General features: G+C 39.3%; 2 protein-coding genes across 4 annotated transcripts in view; both read right to left on the bottom strand.

The window, feature by feature from the left end:
- MAML1 (mastermind like transcriptional coactivator 1) overlaps positions 1-1,896 on the bottom strand; it is a 64,051-nt gene extending 62,155 nt beyond the window's left edge. The window contains exon 1 of one of the 2 annotated variants that reach the window (XM_033413485.2): positions 1,276-1,896. In XM_033413485.2, coding sequence (XP_033269376.1) covers positions 1,276-1,602 — 327 coding nt within the window. In that variant the 5' untranslated portion in view covers positions 1,603-1,896. The remainder of the gene's footprint in view (positions 1-1,275) is intronic. The other variant, XM_004284068.4, reaches the window with a different exon arrangement.
- A 1,678-nt stretch (positions 1,897-3,574) lies between these two features.
- CANX (calnexin) overlaps positions 3,575-20,508 on the bottom strand; it is a 32,132-nt gene continuing 15,198 nt past the window's right edge. The window contains exons 2-15 of one of the 2 annotated variants that reach the window (XM_049708234.1): positions 18,739-18,915; positions 18,389-18,462; positions 17,879-17,937; positions 17,050-17,191; positions 16,528-16,609; positions 15,827-16,019; positions 14,212-14,401; positions 11,795-11,908; positions 11,333-11,489; positions 9,991-10,206; positions 8,982-9,101; positions 7,965-8,091; positions 7,700-7,779; positions 3,575-5,917 (exon numbers count right to left, since the gene is read on the bottom strand). In XM_049708234.1, coding sequence (XP_049564191.1) covers positions 5,864-5,917; positions 7,700-7,779; positions 7,965-8,091; positions 8,982-9,101; positions 9,991-10,206; positions 11,333-11,489; positions 11,795-11,908; positions 14,212-14,401; positions 15,827-16,019; positions 16,528-16,609; positions 17,050-17,191; positions 17,879-17,937; positions 18,389-18,462; positions 18,739-18,912 — 1,782 coding nt within the window. In that variant the 5' untranslated portion in view covers positions 18,913-18,915 and the 3' untranslated portion in view covers positions 3,575-5,863. Of the gene's footprint in view, positions 5,918-7,699; positions 7,780-7,964; positions 8,092-8,981; positions 9,102-9,990; positions 10,207-11,332; positions 11,490-11,794; positions 11,909-14,211; positions 14,402-15,826; positions 16,020-16,527; positions 16,610-17,049; positions 17,192-17,878; positions 17,938-18,388; positions 18,463-18,680; positions 18,718-18,738; positions 18,916-20,508 lie in introns of those variants that run through there. The other variant, XM_049708235.1, reaches the window with a different exon arrangement.

The following is a 20,508-nucleotide window of genomic DNA, read 5'->3' as shown; positions in this document are numbered from 1 at the left end:
AAAGTACTATGTGACGTTGTGCTTAAAATAAATAGCATAGACAATACATTTCCTAAATGTTTTGACAAAGGAGATTCTAACTGCTGTGGGGTAGGGTGGAAACTGGTTTTAAAGAGGAAGATGAGATGGCCCTGAAGGATGTCAGGATTCTGAAAGGTGATGGGGGAGGGTCCTGCAGGCAGCCTTTCCATTTATGAAATATTTTTCATATCGACACTCATTTCTTTTGAGTCTTATAAAAATCCTAGAGGAAACCAAACACATCCTCAGTTTACAGACAAGAAAAGTGAGGATGAGAAGACTTGACTATGTAAGACTTGATAACAATAAGCAATGAGATGTCCAGTAGCCCAAGCTAGTGTGGGAGAGAATAAGGAAAATAATTCAAACAGAGCATAGGGGCTGTGACACACCTAGCATTTAAAGGGTGAAAGAGACCGAACACCTTAAGACTAATTAGGGAAGAGTACTGCAACAGCCCAGGTGAGACCTTAACAGAGGCATGAATTTAAAAACACACAAATTAAATTGGTAACATTTGTTCTAAACTTTAAATTACCAAGAAAACAACAGCAAGGAACCTTATAATCAGTCTCAGGAAGGAAAACCTCTAACCAACAAATTTCCCGAATATCTACTGAGAACCCAAAGGGCATAATAATTTACCAACAAACTCTAATATCATCAGAGGTTTTAAACAGGCTTATAATGAAAACTGGCTTTGTCAACAGTATTGCTGGAATCACAAATTCACAAATTTCAGGGTTGCCTAAATAAAGAATACCTTTGTACACCTCAATGAGCAGTACTATGTCTTTACTAAGATTTCCAAAGATTCTTGATTTTCCATGCAGAACAGTTTGGTCAACTAAAGGCCGTTTTATTTCCATATTTAAGCCCTGACCCTGCAAAGAGCAAGGACCCAATGAACATTTGCAGAATAAATGAAGCCACTATCACAGGCAACTTAAATGCCAGTCTCTTCCAAAATAAAGTTCTCAAAATTTCGGAATCCAATCTGGAAGAAAAACCTTTCACCGACAGGTCGCCAGCCTTCCCACCCGGGACCTTAATGTAAGGTCCTTAGGGTCATGTTTTCCCAAAGTAACGCCACAGTGCCATTTCCCGCAGATGACAACCACTCAGTCCCTGCCATGTTAGCCTCCCCCGAGTCAGACCAGAGAAGTTGCGGGCACTGGGGAAGTCTCAAAGGGCCCTGGGCGGCGTCAGGGGCAGCATCTCCCAGGAAGGGGCTGCTCCCCGAGCCCTACTCACCGCGACCGGGAGGCCGTGCTCTGGGCCATCGGCGGCGTCGAGGCGGGGGGCCGGGGCGGGCGCCGGGGCCGGGGCCTGAGCTGGGGCCGGGGCGGGCGGCTGCCGGTGCTTGCCGGCGCGCTTGGCCTTGGCCTGGATGCAGCGCTGGTGGAGGGCGAAGGTGTGCTGGCGCTCGAGCTCCAGGCGCTCGGGCGATACGGCCTCATAGCGGGCCTCGCAGGTGCTGTGGTGGCGCCGGCACAGCTCGATGCGCCGGCGGAGGCGCTCCATGACCGCGCTGTGTCGCGGCAGCGCGAACTCCGCCATGGGGCAGGTGGGCAGCACCATGGGCCGCGGGCTGCACGGGCCGGGCCCGAGGCGGGCCTCTCGGGGCCGGCTGGCACGGCAGGCTCCGCTCCCCGCCGGCTGCCCGGCTGCCTCACGGCCACGCCATGGCCCCGCAAGCTGCGGAGCGGGCTCGCGCGCGGCGGGGGTCTTCCTCTGGCCCCGCTCGGCCCAACCCAGGCAGTCGCTCGCTGCCCACCTCAGGCCTCGGCCTGTCCCCGCCGCCCCGGCCCCATTGTTTTCCGCGCCGCCGCCGCCGCCGCCATCTTAAAATTGTTTTCAGGGCTCTCGGAAAAGGGCGGGGCTCCGGCAGGCGAAAGCGGCGTCACAGCTGATGAACAGGGACTGCGGCCAAACAGAGAAGGAAGAACGGGCCGCCCGAGGGGCGGGGCCTAGCACGCAAGAGGCGCGCTGGGGCTGCTCCCGTGCGCAGTTTAAAAGGAACTCTCAAGTGAGGCGGAGGGAAGCAGGTGGGCGGGCTTCAGTCCTCCTCACCCATGTAAGTGACCGACCAGAGCCGGCTCTAAACGCCGCCTCACGCGGACAGGCCCTTCCGGGTCCGCCGCGGAAAGACGGGCAGTCGGCGCGGCGTAACCCGCCAGATCCAGACGCTCCCGGCACCATAGCGCTTCATCATTTTATTCCTCCTGTAGCTTCTTAAATGGGGCTTTGATAAGTTAAAAAGTATCCAGGGTTTTTCAGTGTCAGCTGTTTTCGTTCGACCTCACGGCTCACATTCAGCCTCACAACTGGTAAGAATTGTACACGGGTGAGGTGAAGACGTTTCTTCTCACGCTGTTCTGAATCATCGAGACTATATAATCTTCCCTTACATAAATTTTGAACAAATTTCAGAAGTTCAATTACTACAAAAACAAAAGCCCTAGCAGACAGGAAGAAGAGGATGTAAGGAGTCTAGCTCCTTTTCTGGTGTGTGGGGGTAGAACTGCAAAGGATGATGCTTCAGTAAAAAAACAGGGAGCCTGGCCTGCAAGCTTTACCTTTAAAAGATGGTCTGTTAGGTAAAACTGAATCTCAACAAAATACAACTAAAGACAATTACACTCTAGTATTATACTTAGTAGGCAAAGGGAGTGGGAGACTGTAGGGGAAAAAACAGGAGCAATGAAACTACAGACCGTCTCTGTTGGGCCAAGACAAACTAGAGACAGGTATTGGCACCCTAACTGCTAAAAAGTTAAACAGGAGGTGCCAAAAGGCTGCACAATGAGAGACACCATAAACAGCTCAAACTTTGGTACAGTAACTTATTACTAGGCCAATGAAAATGTTTTACTTTAAAATCAGAAGAAAAAATTGAGTCCTTATTCACATAGTACTTGTTTTTATACAAATGCAGTAAAAAATACAAGTGGCCCACCAAGGCAATAGTGCTTAGGGCTCATGAACGCCATAACATAGTCTTGCTTTTACCATTCTTCAAACATAAATTTTACACCAGAATTAAATAAATTTCTTTTCTAATGGGAAAGATAATCGTAACTAGGAGCAGTACATTTTGGGTACTCTTCAGTAAGCAATTCAAAAGCCTAATAATACTGCATAAAAAAGTTATGGCCTAATGTTCAAAAATATCCCTGAAATATGTAGGAATATATAAAAGATGGAGTCTGATCCTGAACAAAGATTTATTTTCTAATAAATGTTTAAAAGTCGAATGGTTCCCATAAATCTCAAAGAATAATCTACAAATTACCATTCCCTTTCTGAGCTGCTATACCTATTATAGAACTGAAATACTGAACCCCAATCCAGCAGGAAAAGGATGCAAAGCCTACTCTGAATTATATTCAAATCCACGTGGTGAGATGTAGTAATTATTTCATCGTCCATAATAGTTTCTGCAATATTAGAAAATTTCATGTAGTAGTCAATTAAAGGAAGATCAACCCACTATTGAACCAGTAAAACACACAAATTGAAGGTTATTATGAAAGAAGGTCAGTCAAAAGCAGATGCTTAACACAGGGCTTTAATGTAATACCATTTAGTAACGCAACAATTGGAGAAAAATGAAGAGTATTTTATGGATGAGAGAAACTGAGGAACACATCTGATGGAGTGGGCATTTTACAACAATGGGACAAATAACCAGCATGTAAAATCATAATGTAAGTGCCTTTTAAAGAGCTGAATACTGCTGCTGGTCATTCATTAATGTGTCAGACTTCTAGGTGCACCTAGAAGGCTGCACCTTCAACAAAGAGTGAAAAGAAAACCAAGAAATGACTTTTTGTTTTGTCTTTCTTTTTTTGGACAAACGTTGCTAAATTACCCTTGGAAAGGCAAATGAACAGTCTACTGATTTATACTTGTTATTCCACAGCTCAGCTGGAAGAAACCATAATGTCAATGGAGGGTAAAGAAGGCAGATTTCTGGAAATGCAATGATCCCACACACTTGCTTCAAGGAGAAACCTGCAGACATATTTTCAGGTCTTGCTAAGTAACTGTTTATTTGCACTCAATACATTTGGGAAAGTCTGCTACATAGCTAAGGTCACTGTGACCACAGAACAACAGATGAAAAGGATAAAGCACTGAACAGTAAGAAAAATGCATCCCACCCTCATAAGAATTTAAGTGAACCAGTAAAAAAACTGAAGATAAACAAAATAAACAGATACAGCCTTCATCTTTTATGAATATACTTCCTCCCCAATATCTCCCCAATATAAACACTCTGGAGTGTTTATATATTCAGTGCAAGGAACAGTATCATCGGTACATTTGAAACACCTCTGAAAAAACAATAAAGCTAAAAAAAAATCTAATTCTGAATACATTTCAGTGTGGTGTAATAATGATGTTATTACACTATAGTGATGGGGGAGAGGCTCTGATAGCACCCATCTGCATTCCACATGAAAAAACAAACCTAAGATCATTTCTTAAAAATTATACAAGCCACATACTTAAAAAAAGTTTTGAACAGGACTGCTTTATCATGTAATTTAAGACAGAACTGTTACATGAACTGCAAATAAAGACTTAAAAGATTTAGCAGCTACAAAAATCAGAAAACTCATGCTAAAAGTCACTTCTCCATAAATACTTTTAGCCTGTGTTCAATTACAGTCAATTCTGAATTGGCTCGCCTCTGGATTACACTTCTAAAGTCTTTACACGGAGTAAAAGAAATGGTAAAGATGAAGGACACTATTCTATCGTGTACTTTGACCCTGGAAAGGTGTGGGTCTGCTTAATAAAGGAAGAAACATACACATAATCACAGTAAAGCTTAACACTATGCAGAGCTCATAAGCATTTTCAGCAACGGACTGCAAGCTGTGCTGTGAAGACAATGCATAGCAGAGAAGAAAGCTGGGAATTTGGGGAAATTGAGAAGGTAAAACAGTGTCAACACAGTGGAAGATGTGATGAAAACATCTGCCTCTACTCTGGTAGCGTTCCTTAAGAAGCCACCTGCTTGAGAAGGCTGAAGCCCAGACACTCCCAGGGTGTGAAGAATGAATGCCCGAGCGCCACATTATGCCACCTCCTCCACTAACTGCAAAGCTGTCTGGGAACTGAGCTGTTCCAAAGGCAAAAGAACACACATACTTCATGGCCTAACCAACATCAAGTGAAAAGTTTTTTTCTTTTTGTATGTCTATTTTTAATACAATTTTAACAGAACCTTTATATAAATTTGGGCTTCCATCCAATCACTCTCCTCAATTTCCTTAGGAGGAATTGAATAATGGAAGCAAGCAAAACAAGATTATAACCACAAATGACTGCACTTTAAACATGATTATCAATTTTAAGGGACAAAGACACGTGAATGTTTTGTAATACCAAACTTAAAAAACAAAATCAGTTACTTCAAATTCAGCCCCCTAGCATTTTTAAAGGTTGGTGTTATTTCTGCATGGACAGATTAATATATTAAATTAAGCCAAGATTTTTAAAGACTGACAAAGTTCTATCACTCTATTTTAAAAAACAAAGATGTTTAAAAACAAAAAAAATACAAGTTAGTTGCTTCATGTTACATTTCACAACCATTATGTTAAATGCTTTCTTTCTACAGAAACAGGGTCCTTTATGTCACAACTGCAATTATTTACTGCTAGATGTTTAAAATTACACGGGCTAGTGTTCAGCTGGAACCTGTTGATGGTGACTCTGAAGGTTTTCTGAGTTTCAACCTAAGATGTGCCAGGTCCTCTCCTAGGACCCACACTTTGCAGGGGAAGGGCAGGGAGAGGAAATCACAGATCAAGTTCTTAAGATTGTTTCACTCTCTTCGTGGCTTTCTGTTTCTTGGTGATCTGTTCAAAATTTCATCCTCCTGTTGGTTGAAAAAACAAGAAATTCACTATAATTAGCATATTTTTTAAAAAAGTAAAAGTTCACCAAGTTTTCAAATGAGCCAGGCTGAGTATAACCCATCTGAGGAAAAACAGGAAAAGAAAAATGATTGGAAGAAAATGCATCAAAAACAATGTTGGCTCAAAGGTGGTGGGATTGTATGTGTTCTAATTCAGTCTTTGTTTTCTAAATCTAACCTATAAGCATTTTCTTTAAAAAGGACCAGACACCAGGCTTTCACATGTTATCCTGCTTAATCCTGAATAACTACTGGCCTGTGGACACATTAGTCCCACTTTGAGGCTGAGAAAGCCTCAAAGATTCATGAGGACTAAAGGCTATCAAAGCTGAGTCCCACATAAAACTCAAGACTACAAACCCAGTGCTCCTTCTACTCTACACACACTTATTGTGTGAGGAAGTTTGGGGAATATAAAAACAGACTGGTCCCTACCTGAAAGAACTATGCATTCTAGTTGAGACAGAATACGTCCACTGAAAATATAAACAACATTGACCTTTATCAATAGAAGGGCAGAGTTGTGGTAGCTGTAAATGGAAACTGGGTAGTTTCCAGAAAGGATCAGAATGAAACAGCAGTGCTTAGAAAAGGGACCTTGGTAAGAAAGGTGTGGACTGTTCTCTTTCCCTCATACCTCATATCCAATCCACCAGAAAATCCAGATCAGAAGCTCACATCCTTCTCTCCTATCACCCTGCTCTGGGCCACCATATCTTGCCTGGATTATTACAGTAATCTCCTAACTAGGCTCCTTGATTCTCCCTGGTCTGTGAAAAACATAGCAGCCAGAGTAATCAGGTCTGATCACTCCTTTGCCCCAAAGCCTACAATGGCTGCCCATTTCACTAGGAGGAAAAGCCAAGCCCCTACAACAGCCTAGGAGGCCTCACCTAATCTGGAGCCTTCCCCATGTTCCTTTGCTCCACCCTCTTAATCTACTGACCGTACTGGCCATCTAGACTACCACTTCAGGCCCTTGTACCGGCTGTTCTCTCAGGAATGCTCTTCCCATGGACATCTCCATGGCAAAGTCCTTTATCTCTTTCAAGTCTTTGCTCAAATGTCACCTCTCCACTGAGGCCTACCTACCATCTTTTAACATTACGTACAACACACCCCGCCTCCAGCATTTCCAATACCTTTTCCTGTACAACTTTTATTTTTCATAGCCCATTGCTTTTTAACATACTGTTCTCATTTACTTCCTTATAACGTCTACTGCTTACTGTCTGTTTCCTTCCACTAGAATTTAAGTTCCCCAGATGTAGCGTATCTTTGTCTGTCTTGTTCACTAACAATACCTGGTACACAATGGGTACTCCACAAATATTTATTGAATGAACGAAAGAATGACTCCATCAGCAAGAGGGATAAAAATTTTAGAATGCAGTGATTTGTCCAATAAATATTTTTAAGGGCACAGTGAGGAGAGGTAGATGATGACACAGAACTGTAAAATAATAACCTGAAGCTGCCATCTTAGAAAGCATTTTGTTAGTCTTTCCTTACCTTCTATTTATTACAGAAAACCATTTTCAGCACAGAAAATACTTTTGAGATTCAGATGTAATTTGAAATTTAATTTTTTAGTGCTAAGAATTCCACTTTTACAAAATTGGCTGTAATGGAATTTTTACTGCCACAGCCATTGAAAATTACCCTATGAAAATACTCTCTACTTAAATGTACCTTCACTGAGTTGCTTGAAACATTAAGATATACTCTCCCCCTTTCTATTACCTCTGCTTTAGGTTTCCTATCTTCCTCCTCTTGACTGACAGTGCCACCATCTTCTTCAACGTCACTTTTTTGCTTCTCTTCTAAGACAGAAAACAAAGCAAAACAACTGAGCAAAATCTTATACTTGTTTTTGGTAACTAGAAAATCAGCATTAGAACACACCTCTAGAGTCTGAAACAATCTTGACAGTAACTTGCTTATAAGGGTTTGAAACATCTTCTTAGGATGTTGGTTTAAAGCAGATATTTTGGGGTCTACTTCTTACCAAGTTTCTCTTCACCTTCCTCCTCCTCATCTCCCTTTTCCTTTTCCTCTTCCTTTTCTTCTTCGTCCTCCTTCACATCTGGTTGAGGAGCATCAGTCTTCTTGTACTCCACAGGACTGGGCTGTTTCTGAAATATTCCCCCAAAGCATGACAGTTTTGTTCACATTTTATGTATTACGTTACCATATAATTACCGAAGGCCTATGAGCAAAGTTCTGTACAAAGGCTATATGCTGGGGTAGATACAAAGAAATGAGTAAGATGGAATTCCTGCTTGAGAGCTTCCTCTTCACTGAGCATGTGTATGGTTCAAGGTAGAAGGAACAGTAGAAGCAAAGGGGTCAGGCAGGAATGTGCAAGTCTAACTAGTCAAAGGTGACTGAGGTACAGATATGCAGAATAGTGGTGGGGGGATAAGGCTGGAAAGGAAGATTGGGGATCAGGTTACAAAACATCTTGAATGCAAGGTGAAGCATAATCCTCATTTAGTAGAAGTAGAGGGTCTAAACAAAATTTTCTTTTTTTTTGATTGCATATAACAAAGGCTAAAGAATAAGGCTGTATCAGCCCTACATGTGTTTTGCGGGGGGAAGGGAGGGTAGGGATGCTGAGGGAGAAATGGATAATGAGAAATCAAAGACTGAATTATAAAGTATATGAATAGAAACAGCTATGCCAGAAGGAAAAGCTAGTTTGTGCCCAGATGGCTCAGTTTTATATCTCTAAGTTGTTTTCTCTTTTCTTTCAGAAAGCTTCTGCCAAATGTGAAGGAGAGTAATATAGTAGGCTAATACTATTAGAAACCGAGGGGCTAACAATCCTACTTCCATCTGGGCACAATAAATGGCCACTGAAAGTAGTGAACAGGGTTTCAGAAGTCAACACCAAATGTGGCCCAGTCACTACTGAGCTGCTACAAAGAAAAACCTCAGGCAACGTATCTTAGTTATTTTTAACAATATAAGAGTGAATCAAAATAAAAAAACAAAGCAAAAACAAACGAGCAACAACTCATACCTTTCCAGAACAGCAGAAGAGGATGACAAGAAATACGGGCAGAGCTACAGTCAAAATGTAGACCACCCAGAGCCATGGGCGCTCCTCGGCTGCCTCAATCATCTGCCCCACTACACCTGGCTGAAAAACAAGACAGGACTCATTTCAAGTTTTGGCTTTTGACACTAAATACAGGCTGTACTGTCCCACTGTTCAATTACCGCATGGCATTACTCAGGCACCTTTTTCAGAGGATTCAAGCCTAGATGTTCACACAATGTAAAAAGGAAATAAGAGAAAAATTTTGATTTTCCTGCTCTCTTTATCATCAAGGGGATTTCTCCTTCCTAGGTGTGAAAGCTGGCTTCTTAATCACCTACAAAGGTTTCCTTAACCTCAGGGACCAGTGAATGAAGAATTTCTTGATCTCAATGTCTCTCCAATTCCCATCTTGGCCTTATGACCAATTATGTGAAAATTCCACTTATTGGGTAAACCAAGATTCAGTATTTAAGAGTGCATTAGCATATACCCTAAATGGCAAATTTTGTTAAATATCTTAAAAAAATTTTTTTTAATTGGAGTATAGTTGATTTATAATGTTGTGTTAGTTTCTGCTGTACAGCAAAGTGAGTTAATTATACATATATCCACTCTTTTTAGAGTCTATTCCCATATAGGTCATTACAGAATAGAATTGAATAGAGTTCCCTGTGCAATACAGTAGGTTCTTTTTAGATATCTATTTTATACATAGTAGTGTGTATATGTCAATCCCTGTTAAATGTATCTTAACACAATTAAAAAAAAAACACCCTACAAATACAGACTCTAAAGCCATTATATTGGCCTAATGAAATCATGTCCAAAGCCCCAGTGTTTTGTCTTTAGCAGACAAAGGTCACACTTTCTATGCCAACATCCCCCAAAAAGGAAAAAGACAAATCTTAGAAGATAGCTTTTCACAACAGAAGCAATTAGTTACCTGTAATAAAAGACATAAATGCACAATAAACAAGCAAGCACAAACCTCAGCAGCCCCATCCGCAGCTTTCTTCAGACCCCATCCATCATTGGCCCAATCATCAACTACTCTTCTATCACCAGAAACAATAAAGTTGTCAAAAAAAATGTCTGAGGTCATAGACCACAGTTCTAAACCAATAGCACTAAAAGGAGTCATCTTGAAAGGCTCCAGATCTTCAAAGAAATCTGGATTTGGTATTTTCCGGGGTTTCCAGATTCCCTAGAGAAAAATATTTAAAAAAATCATTTCAGATAATGATCACCACAAATTTATGGTGAACCTAAATAAGAATTAAGATGAATTCTGCATTACCTGCGAGTTAAGTGCTGACTTTGTAAAACTTAAGTAACAGGAAGAAAACAATAAATGCTACTGATACCTCTAAGACATCTGGACTCCAGCTACTTTCAATTTCATCCATGACCTTGATCCAAACACCTTGCTCTACCTGGCACATTCCAACAGCCTCCACTCTTATCAACTAACTGCTGGTAGGAGTGGGAGCATAAATCAGTACAGACTCCTTCAGTGGTGATTTAAAATGTACACAATCTTCAACCAGATATTTCACCTCAGATAACTACCTAGAGAAATAGTTACCACATATACTCAGACATTTACAAGGAAAATTACTGCAGCAAGGACTCTAAAAGCAAAAAATGGCAATTCACCTAAATGGCCATCAACAAAACAGCTAAAGTGCAATTTTTAACTTATCTTATTGATTGCACAAGTACATTTAAAAACAGAAAAGTATATACATAGTAGATACATAGAGATACAGACCTACACTTTACATTTTGAAGTGTGACAGAGTAGAAATTAATGATTTTAAATAATTTGACTAGAACAGAAACAGAAGTGAGACCAGGGTCTGAGTTGTTACATTTCCATAGTAAACTTAAAGCTTTGAAATATCACCACCTGTATTACCATCTCATTTGAGCCTCACAGTCTTTTTATAGTTGAAGATACTGAGGTCAAGCAATGAGCTGACTTGTGTTCCCTGACTTGTGGTCAGGGAACCAACTCCCATCATAATCCTCTATCCACCCTACCACAGAGATTGCCAAGTTGGATCCACATGGCAGCAGGGTGCCCAAACCACAAGTTTTCTATTTTTTGTTTGCTTTTAAACACAAGTTACAAAGCAATTATGAAAGTTCTTTCTAGTTTCTAGGTTTACCTTTTCAACACTTAACACATAAGTTTTCTCTCAATTTTGAAGTTTACTTTGTTTTCAATTCAATAGTTTGAATACAGGGGATCAACCTGGCAGCCTCACTATAGACAAAACTTCTATCTGAACACAAAGAGATCTATGAAACCACAGAGAGGTACAAACCTGGTAGTTAGGATTGTCAATCATGGGCGGCTTCCATTTGCCCTTATAATTAGGGTTGTCAATCATAGGTCGCTGCCAGACACCACACCCAGGAGCCGACTCACACTTAGGGTTGGCAATCTGAGGAGCCTCCCATTCTCCATCCATATCTTCATCCCTGTGGAGATACAAACAAACTACAAATGGGTTCTGTGATGCAGGACTGTGAAAAGCTGCCCCAGGGCTTCCCTGAAATCCTGCAGAAATACTTTCACAATGTCGTACTACAGAGCATCATCTTGTTTCCACATTTCCAGTAATAAGGGTTTTTCATGACAGATGCATTTAAAAAAAGAGATGAAAATGTAATCAATTTAGTTTGTTGAGCTCTACACTTAAATTTGAGCAGTTAGCTGTATTTAAGTATTAACTTTTACTTCAATAAAAAAGCAGGCAATTTCAAAAGTTAACTAAAGCTCATACCAATCCTCTGGCTTCTCTGCATCTGGGTCAGGTACATATTCAGGTTCATCATCTAACCAGCCTTCAGGCTTTGTGGCTTCTTCATCTGGAATCTTAGCAGGGGCATCTTCATCCCTTAAACACAAAAGAAAAAGCCAATTACTGACAACATTGGCCAGAGAATCACAATGTGGTCCCACTTTGTGAATCTGAAACAGGGCAATCTAAAAATATGTAGGCCTTACTTAATCAAAAAACTTAAAATAGTTCCTCCTATAAATATCTAAAATCATATACAAGGGCCTAGTATGCAGAATTTATAAAGAACTCTTACAACCTACTAATAAAAAGACAACTCAGTTTAAAAACCAGCAAAGGATTGAATAGACATTTCTTCAGACATAGAAATGCCCAATAAGCACATGAAAATATGTTCAACATCATTAGCCATCAGAGAAATGCAAATCAAAACCACAATAAGATACCACTTCATACCCAGTAGGATGGCTATAATAAAAAAACTGATAAAACTAAGTATTGGCAAGGATGTGGAGAAAATGAAACCCTCATACATTGATTGTGAGCAAGTAAAATGGTACAGCCACTTTGGAAAACAGTTTGGCAGTCCCTCAAAAAGTTAAACGTCATTACCATATGACCCAACAATTCCACTCCTAGGAATATACCCAAGAGAAATGAAAATGTATATTCACCCAAAAACCTATACATGAATGTTCATAGCAGCATTATTCATAACCACAGCCAAAAAAGGGAAACACCCTAAATGTCAATCAAATAAGGAATGGATAAATAAAATGTGGTATTATCCACACAATGGAACAGTCTTCAGTCATAAAAAGGAATGAAGTACTAATCCATGCTTCAACATGGATGAGTCTTAAAAACATTATGCTGAGCAAAAGAAGCTAGACACAAAGGACCACATATTATATTATTCTATATCCAGAATGGGCAAATCCACAGAGACAGAAGGCAGATTAGTGGTTGCCAGGGGCTGGTGGAAGGGAGAAATACGGAGTAACTGCTTCATGGGTATGGGCTTCTTTTTGGGTGATAAAAATGTTCTGGAATTAGACAGTGGTGATGGTTGCACAACACTGCAAACATACTGTAAAACCACTGAACTGTACACTTTAAAGGGTGGATTTTAGCATGTGAATTATGACTCAGTTACCCTTAAAAGTTCATCAAGAAGTACCTAATTTCAAAGCTTTATGCAGTTATTGTTAGAGCCACTTTAGCTGGTAAGCAGAGACATCTTCTATTCTTGGTCAGGATTATGCTTGGTTTTGAAATTTGCTAGTTTAAAATTGTGTAAGAACTTAAACTTGTATATCATTCAGCTGATCTTTCAAGCTGAACATTCACTTCTCCACCCCCAAAATAAAACAGCTAGTTAAGGAATACAATACTGAACAAGGCTGAGTCGAAATCTAATGTTCACCAAATATACAAATAAACTCACCCACTACACCAGTGCAGCATAAAAGTATCAACTAGAATTTAACTGTGAAGCCTAAGAGGATACTTACAAGTGGAAGATCAGTTTTATCACTTCTCTTTGTTCACTTCCTGACATTTCCAAAAGTCACCATACCAGAGTTCAAAGATGGTCACATACAAGAGTACAACCCACCTGTTTTCTTTTCTTACCACTCTCCAATTTGCACTTTATGTAAAAGGCTACTCAATTTCCCTCACACGTGTTAAGCTCACTCCTATTCCTCTACTTTTGCACCTGATATTCTCCTTCAACCAGGGAATACCATTTTCCATCTTCACCAGTTAAGTTAACTCTTGCCCACTTTCAGTTCTCAATTTGATTTGCCCAACTCCAAGAAACTACTGAAGTTAGGTATACCTGGTGCTCTGGTCACAAGTAACACATATTAGACCATTCATCCCATGCATGCCAACTTCAAGTGCCTGTCTCACAACTAGACTGGGAGTTGTGTAGGCAGCTGGTGTGCTTGTGGTTTTGTATTCCAGTGCTCACCACGGAGCAGAGATCTCCTGAGTATTGTTTAAATAGTAAAAAGGTTATTTTTCAAATTAAAATTTAAAATTTTAGGACTCCAGCTTTAAATGTGAATTCATAGAAGCATTGGAAAGGCCAGGCCGAAAGACCCGAGGTTCTGCCACAAACCAACCGTGTCACCACAGGCAAACTCTATCATCAGTTTCAGCATTTGGTGGCTTGTAAAATGGTATGAGGCAGCCCAGATGATCACGATGGCCCTAGTAATCACTAGGTGGTCACTACTATTTTCAGCTATAGTAGTCTACATTTTTCCTAACATTTAGACTGCATCACAGATTATCCAAATTATCAGATTTCAACCACCATTCAATTGTTCAAGCCAAATGGAATGTATGAAATGCTCCACTGCATTCAAAGACAGGTCCCAAAGACTCACCAGTCATCTGGCTTGACAGCATCAGGATCTGGTATTTTTGGTCTTTCATCCCAATCTTCAGGCTTCCGGTCTTCTGGGTCCTCAATTTCACGTGAAGGATTTACAGGAGGAGTCATGTCATTTAACAGATTCCCACTGTTTACAACAGACTGGTCCACTAATATTTCAAAACTATTATCTGGATTCAAGACTGAAAAAATTAAATGCAATTTTAAAAAGTTAATTAGCCACTCATTCCCAAGCTCTCTTTACCACAACACAAACAATCATATTTCTAACAGAAAGCAGAAGCATGGAGTAAAGACCTTGGGCGTTAGAACATGGTCATGGAGCCTTACGCAAGTTAGCACGCTTTTTCCTTATCTGTAAGTCGTAAATGTTAGTTCTTCAGGTTTTTAGGAATTAGAACAAATGACAGGTAAAATTTTTACACACCAAAAGATTCCATGTATGAACATTAAAAACATCAAAAAAAACAAAGGTACATAAACTAATGCAATATTGGTTTGACACAAATGGTTACACACCAGTCAACAGGCAAATAAGTTTACTTATTATAACTGTCCCCCAACAGAAAAGGCCCATTTCCTCATTTTTTGAGTTGGTATTACCACTATGTTGCCCAAATTTCAAATTACACAAAATTTCAATTACATGTGGTTTATTAAACCACGTGTCTACTCAGGTTGTACTTTTGGAATCCAGTGAAGAATGCAAACATAATTTTAAATCCATAAAGGTATCTTAAGTGTGAATTATGCTAAAGCCTGGATCCTACATCTAAAAGCCTAATAGGCAACTGACTAGGTCACAGAACATCCAGAGTACTATGGAAAATGACAGAGTACTATGCTGCTATCCTCAATGACAATGAAGGTTATCAATGTTATCAGTGATATCTACTCTCACAGAAAGATTCTCATGCTTTTGTGAAGAGAAAAAGTGAAATATAGCACACTTAACTTCTAATAAAAATTACATGTGTCTATACATATATACATGTTTATTCACATATAGCCAAATACATATCACAGTGTTGATATTTCAGATAATTTTGTTTTCTTTTTGCTTTCTTTTTCCTTTTAAATTCCTATGCTGAATATATATTACTTTTGTTATAAAGAAGAAAGGTTATTGCATTCTTTAGGAAAAGAGGCATGTCTATATGTGATCTCAAAGCAGCAGGAAAAACTTCATTAAATAAAAAGACCCATTCCAATGTCCAAATGATTAAACTCAACTGTCTAGGTGTTGGAGCATCCAAACAAGTTCAACTAGAAGATACTTTGAAAAAAACTGTACACATATTTCTATTGTATGTCCTATAACTTAACATCCCATCAACAAGAAAATAAACAAAGGGAGGAAATGAAGGGTGAGGATCAAGCAAAGAAGCTCTTTATGGGACATACAATCTTATTCTTAAAATTGTTTCAAACCCTAGCTCTCAATTCAACCTAAGGAAGAGACATTTTAGTGCTGAGAAATTAAGTTCTTCTCACAACTAATATTAAGTCAACAGAGATTCTTATTTGCAGGCTTACAATCTTTAAATTAAATGGATGATAAATGTGTAGTGCCATAAAAACCAAAATTTATTAATAGTTTTTCTTACTTAATGTATAAAGATGTGTTTTCTTATCAGTAAAATAGGTCTTCAGATCTGCATCTGGCCTCTTAGCATGCTTTTCTTCATATACACCCGTTTTGGGGTTTTTGTGGCGAAAGATGAAGTGCAATTTATAGTCCTCTCCACATTTATCTGGACCAAACATAATCGTGTAAGGGGTCTTGTCGTGGAAGTGATCCTTCAGAAACAAAAATGGATTAAGTAACTCAAAGTGTTGAAAAGCAACCTTTCAAAAGTGTGATATGTCCTCTTATAAAATCCCAAATAGTGTCCTATTACAGGAAAAGTTTATTCATTTATGAGGTTTGTACAGATACCAGTGAAAAGGAATAACCAGAAATTACCGGGAAATTTTACATGAGAATATATGAAAGTGCTTAAAAACACAAAATAATGCATATACCTAGATAGTTACTGCTTCTTTCATAAAACAAAGAAATAAGTTTGCTAAAACTAAAAATTACACAGGACAGAAACCAAGGATAAAACAAAACAGCTTTGAAATTTACATTTCAAATAAAAAGCACAGAAATGTCAAGGTCAGTATTTCCAGCCTCCAAAATATTTCAACAGCAGCAGGAGAAACGGCCTTATTTTCACTGGTCTTAGAAAATTTTCTTTCCTTTTCTCTGAGATTCTTAAAAGGTAACTGTGGGAGGCCACATAAAGAAATAGGAAGTACCTACCAGGTTGAGCTCTGGGGTTTTGGAAAGTAGTTTCACATAGGCACCACCACATTCTATTCCATTTTGGAAATTAACCTCATACCTAATTTCAGAGAGAAAGGCAGAGACCATATGGCATTTTGAAAGATCAAATTTCTTAATTTACTTCCCTTTCCCCCACTTTGGTCACATGTTTTATCACAGGTCATATGTGAAGATTCCATCTTCTATTGTTATACTTACCCAATCCCCCAAAATTAAATAAGTAAAAGAAAATTAAATCTTAATGCAGATTCCCAGTAAATACTATTTGCAAAATCCAGAAGTTCATTTGCTATCAGTAGGAAAAATAGCTGATTTATTTCAAAATAATTTACTGGGCATGAAAAAAATGTTACATTACAGGATGCTTAAATACATCCTAAAATTCCTACTGTAGCATGTAATTATTCTCATAATTTTTTTTTACATAGAGTAATAGTTTTATAATATAATGTCTTCACTCTTCCTAGAAAGGGTTTATCAAGCAATTGTTTCACTCACTGAATAATGAGAGGCTTGGTATCAAAGATGAAAGGCTTGTTCAGTTTAGCAGAGATAGCATGATGCTTGGCTCGAGACATCAATACAAGTCCTTTATCGCCTGGAAGTTTTGTTTCCTTCATTTCATCTACCTCCCATTTTCCTGCAAGACAACAAAAAGGTCCCACTCCCTAATTACACCTCTGAAGATCCTGAAATCGTAACAAACAAAACTCCAAGTTGTGCAAATCAATCATACTGACAAATGTTTAACATGTTCCATTTACCTCTGAGAGCTGGTCTATTAATATTAAACACACATAATTGACAAATATTAGGATATGGTTTTTAAAAACCTATAGCACATTCATTCTACCAATGCCTAGAAAAGACCTTCCATTTCCAAAATACAGCACCATGGGTAATAAATCTCCTTCCATTTTATGGTGTAAAAATAAACATTAAACAGGTCTAACCCTATAAAATATAATAGAACACACAAAGAAAGCAAACTTCCAGTGAAAAATCTTAAAATGTATACATACTCTTTTTTTTTTTTTTTTCCCGGTACATGGGCCTCTCACTGTTGTGGCCTCTCCGGTTGCGGAGCACAGGCTCCGGACGCGCAGGCTCAGCGGCCATGGCTCACGGGCCCAGCCGCTCCGCGGCATGTGGGATCTTCCCGGACCGGGGCACGAACCCGTGTCGCCTGCATCGGCAGGCGGACTCTCAACCACTACGCCACCAGGGAAGCCCTATACATACTCCTTTTAAACTAGTCTTGAGAGATACTATGGAAATACATCAAACCTCAATCTGCTATTATATCTAAATCAAATGCAACTCTCACCATCATATTTGGCAATTTCGTCATCAGTGTCATCTTTCTTGGCTTTGGATAAAATCCACCTGTAATTAAGACATACCCCTAAATTAAGATTCAAATTATAGTTGGCCTGTAAAAAGAAACAATGTAAACAATAATAAAAATAGGAACTATCCAGCTCTTCTTAGCCTACCTAACCACTGTACTTTCAACTTTTAAATGTCATTCAAGTAGTGATAATATATTGTACTCAACTCAAAAATCTGTAAGAAAAAGTACCAAACCCATGAAATAATTTCACCTTTTAAGACTCAAGAGAAAACAACTTTCTCAAAGAACAAAATACAGGGTGAAGGGAAAAGATATGGAAGCAAGAACCACATGTTCTAAAACACTATTTTCCTAAAAGGGATGAAAGATATAAAATAGTTAGACATTTCACTATATAAAATAATATCCAAAAAGGAATACACTATCCCATCTTATTTATATGATGTCTGCCTCTAAGATTTTTTCCCCCTAAGAAACACTTACCCTGACAGAGTTCCTCTGTCAAAACTATCAGCAAAATACACTTCCCCTGTTGGAACTGGAGCTTTGTAGGTGACCTGTGTTAAATATAAAAATGAATTAAGAATTGAAATATTCAGCAACACTCCTTTCTCAGTAGGATCTATTCTCTTGATTTGCTTTCAAACTTTCATAGCTGGCCCTCGAATTCAATCCATATAACTTATCTTTGGGACAATATAACAAAGGCTGACAGAGAGATCAATAAAAATTTTAGCAAATTTTGCTTTCCCTGTGATAAGGACCCAAAATTTACCTTCATCCTTTGGTTATCTCAAGAGGCAAAATGAATAGATTCAAAGACCACTTCAAACCTTTGGAGATGGAGGAGTGCTGGTATCTGCTTTCGGTTTTGAGTCTTCTACCTCTTCAATGACATCATCAAGGTCATCCTCAATGTCAATCACATCATCTTCATGTCCATCATGAGCCTGAACAAGAGCAGTTCCAAGCACCAGTAACACACACAGCAACCACTTCCCTTCCATGATCTAAATATAAAAAAGGGTACAGTTAAATGCATCACCTCCTTTTAAAAAAATTTTGTAAGATCACTAACCCCTCTCTCATTTATTTGTTTTTTTTTCTTTGCGGTACGCGGGCCTCTCACTGTTGTGGCCTCTCCCGTTGCGGAGCACAGGCTCCGGACGCACAGGCTCAGCAGCCATGGCTCATGGGCCCAGCCACTCCGCGGCATGTGGGATCTTCCCAGACCGGGGCACAAACCTGTGTCCCCTGCATCGGCAGGCGGACTCTCAACCACTGCGCCCCCAGGGAAGCCCTAACCCCTCTCTTATTTAAAATTAAGGCTTTCAAATCAGAACTTCATTGTAGTTCATTTTACAGATAAAGAAAGTGAATCCAGAATGATAAAGCGGTTTTCCTAAAATCAGTTAGTTAAAAGATTCAATTTCAATAAAAATTTCAAAATAAAACTCAAACATAAATAGGTGTCCCCATATAGAATATCATGTTGGCTACACAAATTTATGGTGTTCAGATACAATTTCAAACTAAATTCCTGCATTTGTAAAGAGCTCTACAATGGACAAAGCCCCTTTTACAGGTTAGTTTAAATGAGTTAAAACATTACAATGAAGTAACAGAGGAGCTAACTAGCCTCACATTAAACACTTAATTTAGATGCTGCTGCTCTTGTCCAAAGACCATCAAGTGTAGATATGGTTTTAAATTAGTGTTTTAAGACTCAACAAAAAAATATATTAAACCACAGACCAGCTATCTTTACCTCTTATTTTCTAAGCCTGTAAGTGCCTTATGTATTGTATTAGACTGTCATGGATGGTAGTTGGTCCTTTTCCCAAAACCGCAGACCTAAAGATATAAAAACTGAGCCACATGGATGCACAAAAAGATTTGGTAGTAGGTAGTATAGAGTTTCAATTCTCCAAGACGAAAAGAGTTCTCTCTGGAGATGGATGGAGGTGAAAGCTGCACAACAATGAGAATGTACTTAATGCCACTGAATTTAACAATGGTTAATATGGTTAAGTCTTATGATAAGCGTTTTTACTACAATAAAAAAGATTTTAGGGGCTTCCCTAGTGGTGCAGTGGTTAAGAATCCGCCTGCCAATGCAGGAGACACGGGTTTGAGCCTTGGTCCAGGAAGATCCCACATGCCATGGAGCAACTAAGCCTGTGTGCCACAACTACTGAGCCTGCACTCTAGAGCCCGTGAGCCACAACTACTGAGCCTGTGTGCCACAACTACTGAAGCCCACGCGCCTAGAGCCCGTGTTCTTCAACAAGAGAAGCCACTGCAATGAGAAGCCCATGCACCACAACGAAGAGTAGCCCCTGCTTGCCGCAACTAGAGAAAGCCCGCGTGCAGCAACGAAGACCCAACACAGCCAAAAATAAATAAATAAAATAAAAAATTTTTTTAAAAAATTTAAAAAAAGAAAATAGCTTAATTTTTTTTGGTGTCTTATACATCAACTTATTCCAATGCTGAATTTGACGCCTAATTCCTTATAAACTCTATAATCCTTTAAAGTGAGTAACAGTATGTAGAACTAGATTTTCACATATCATTTGGTGGTATTTCTTTTATTTACATAT

Source organism: Orcinus orca, chromosome 3 (assembly GCF_937001465.1).
Source record: "Orcinus orca chromosome 3, mOrcOrc1.1, whole genome shotgun sequence".
NCBI classification, from domain to species: Eukaryota; Metazoa; Chordata; class Mammalia; order Artiodactyla; family Delphinidae; genus Orcinus; species Orcinus orca.
This window is presented reverse-complemented; position numbering and strand designations above follow the sequence as displayed.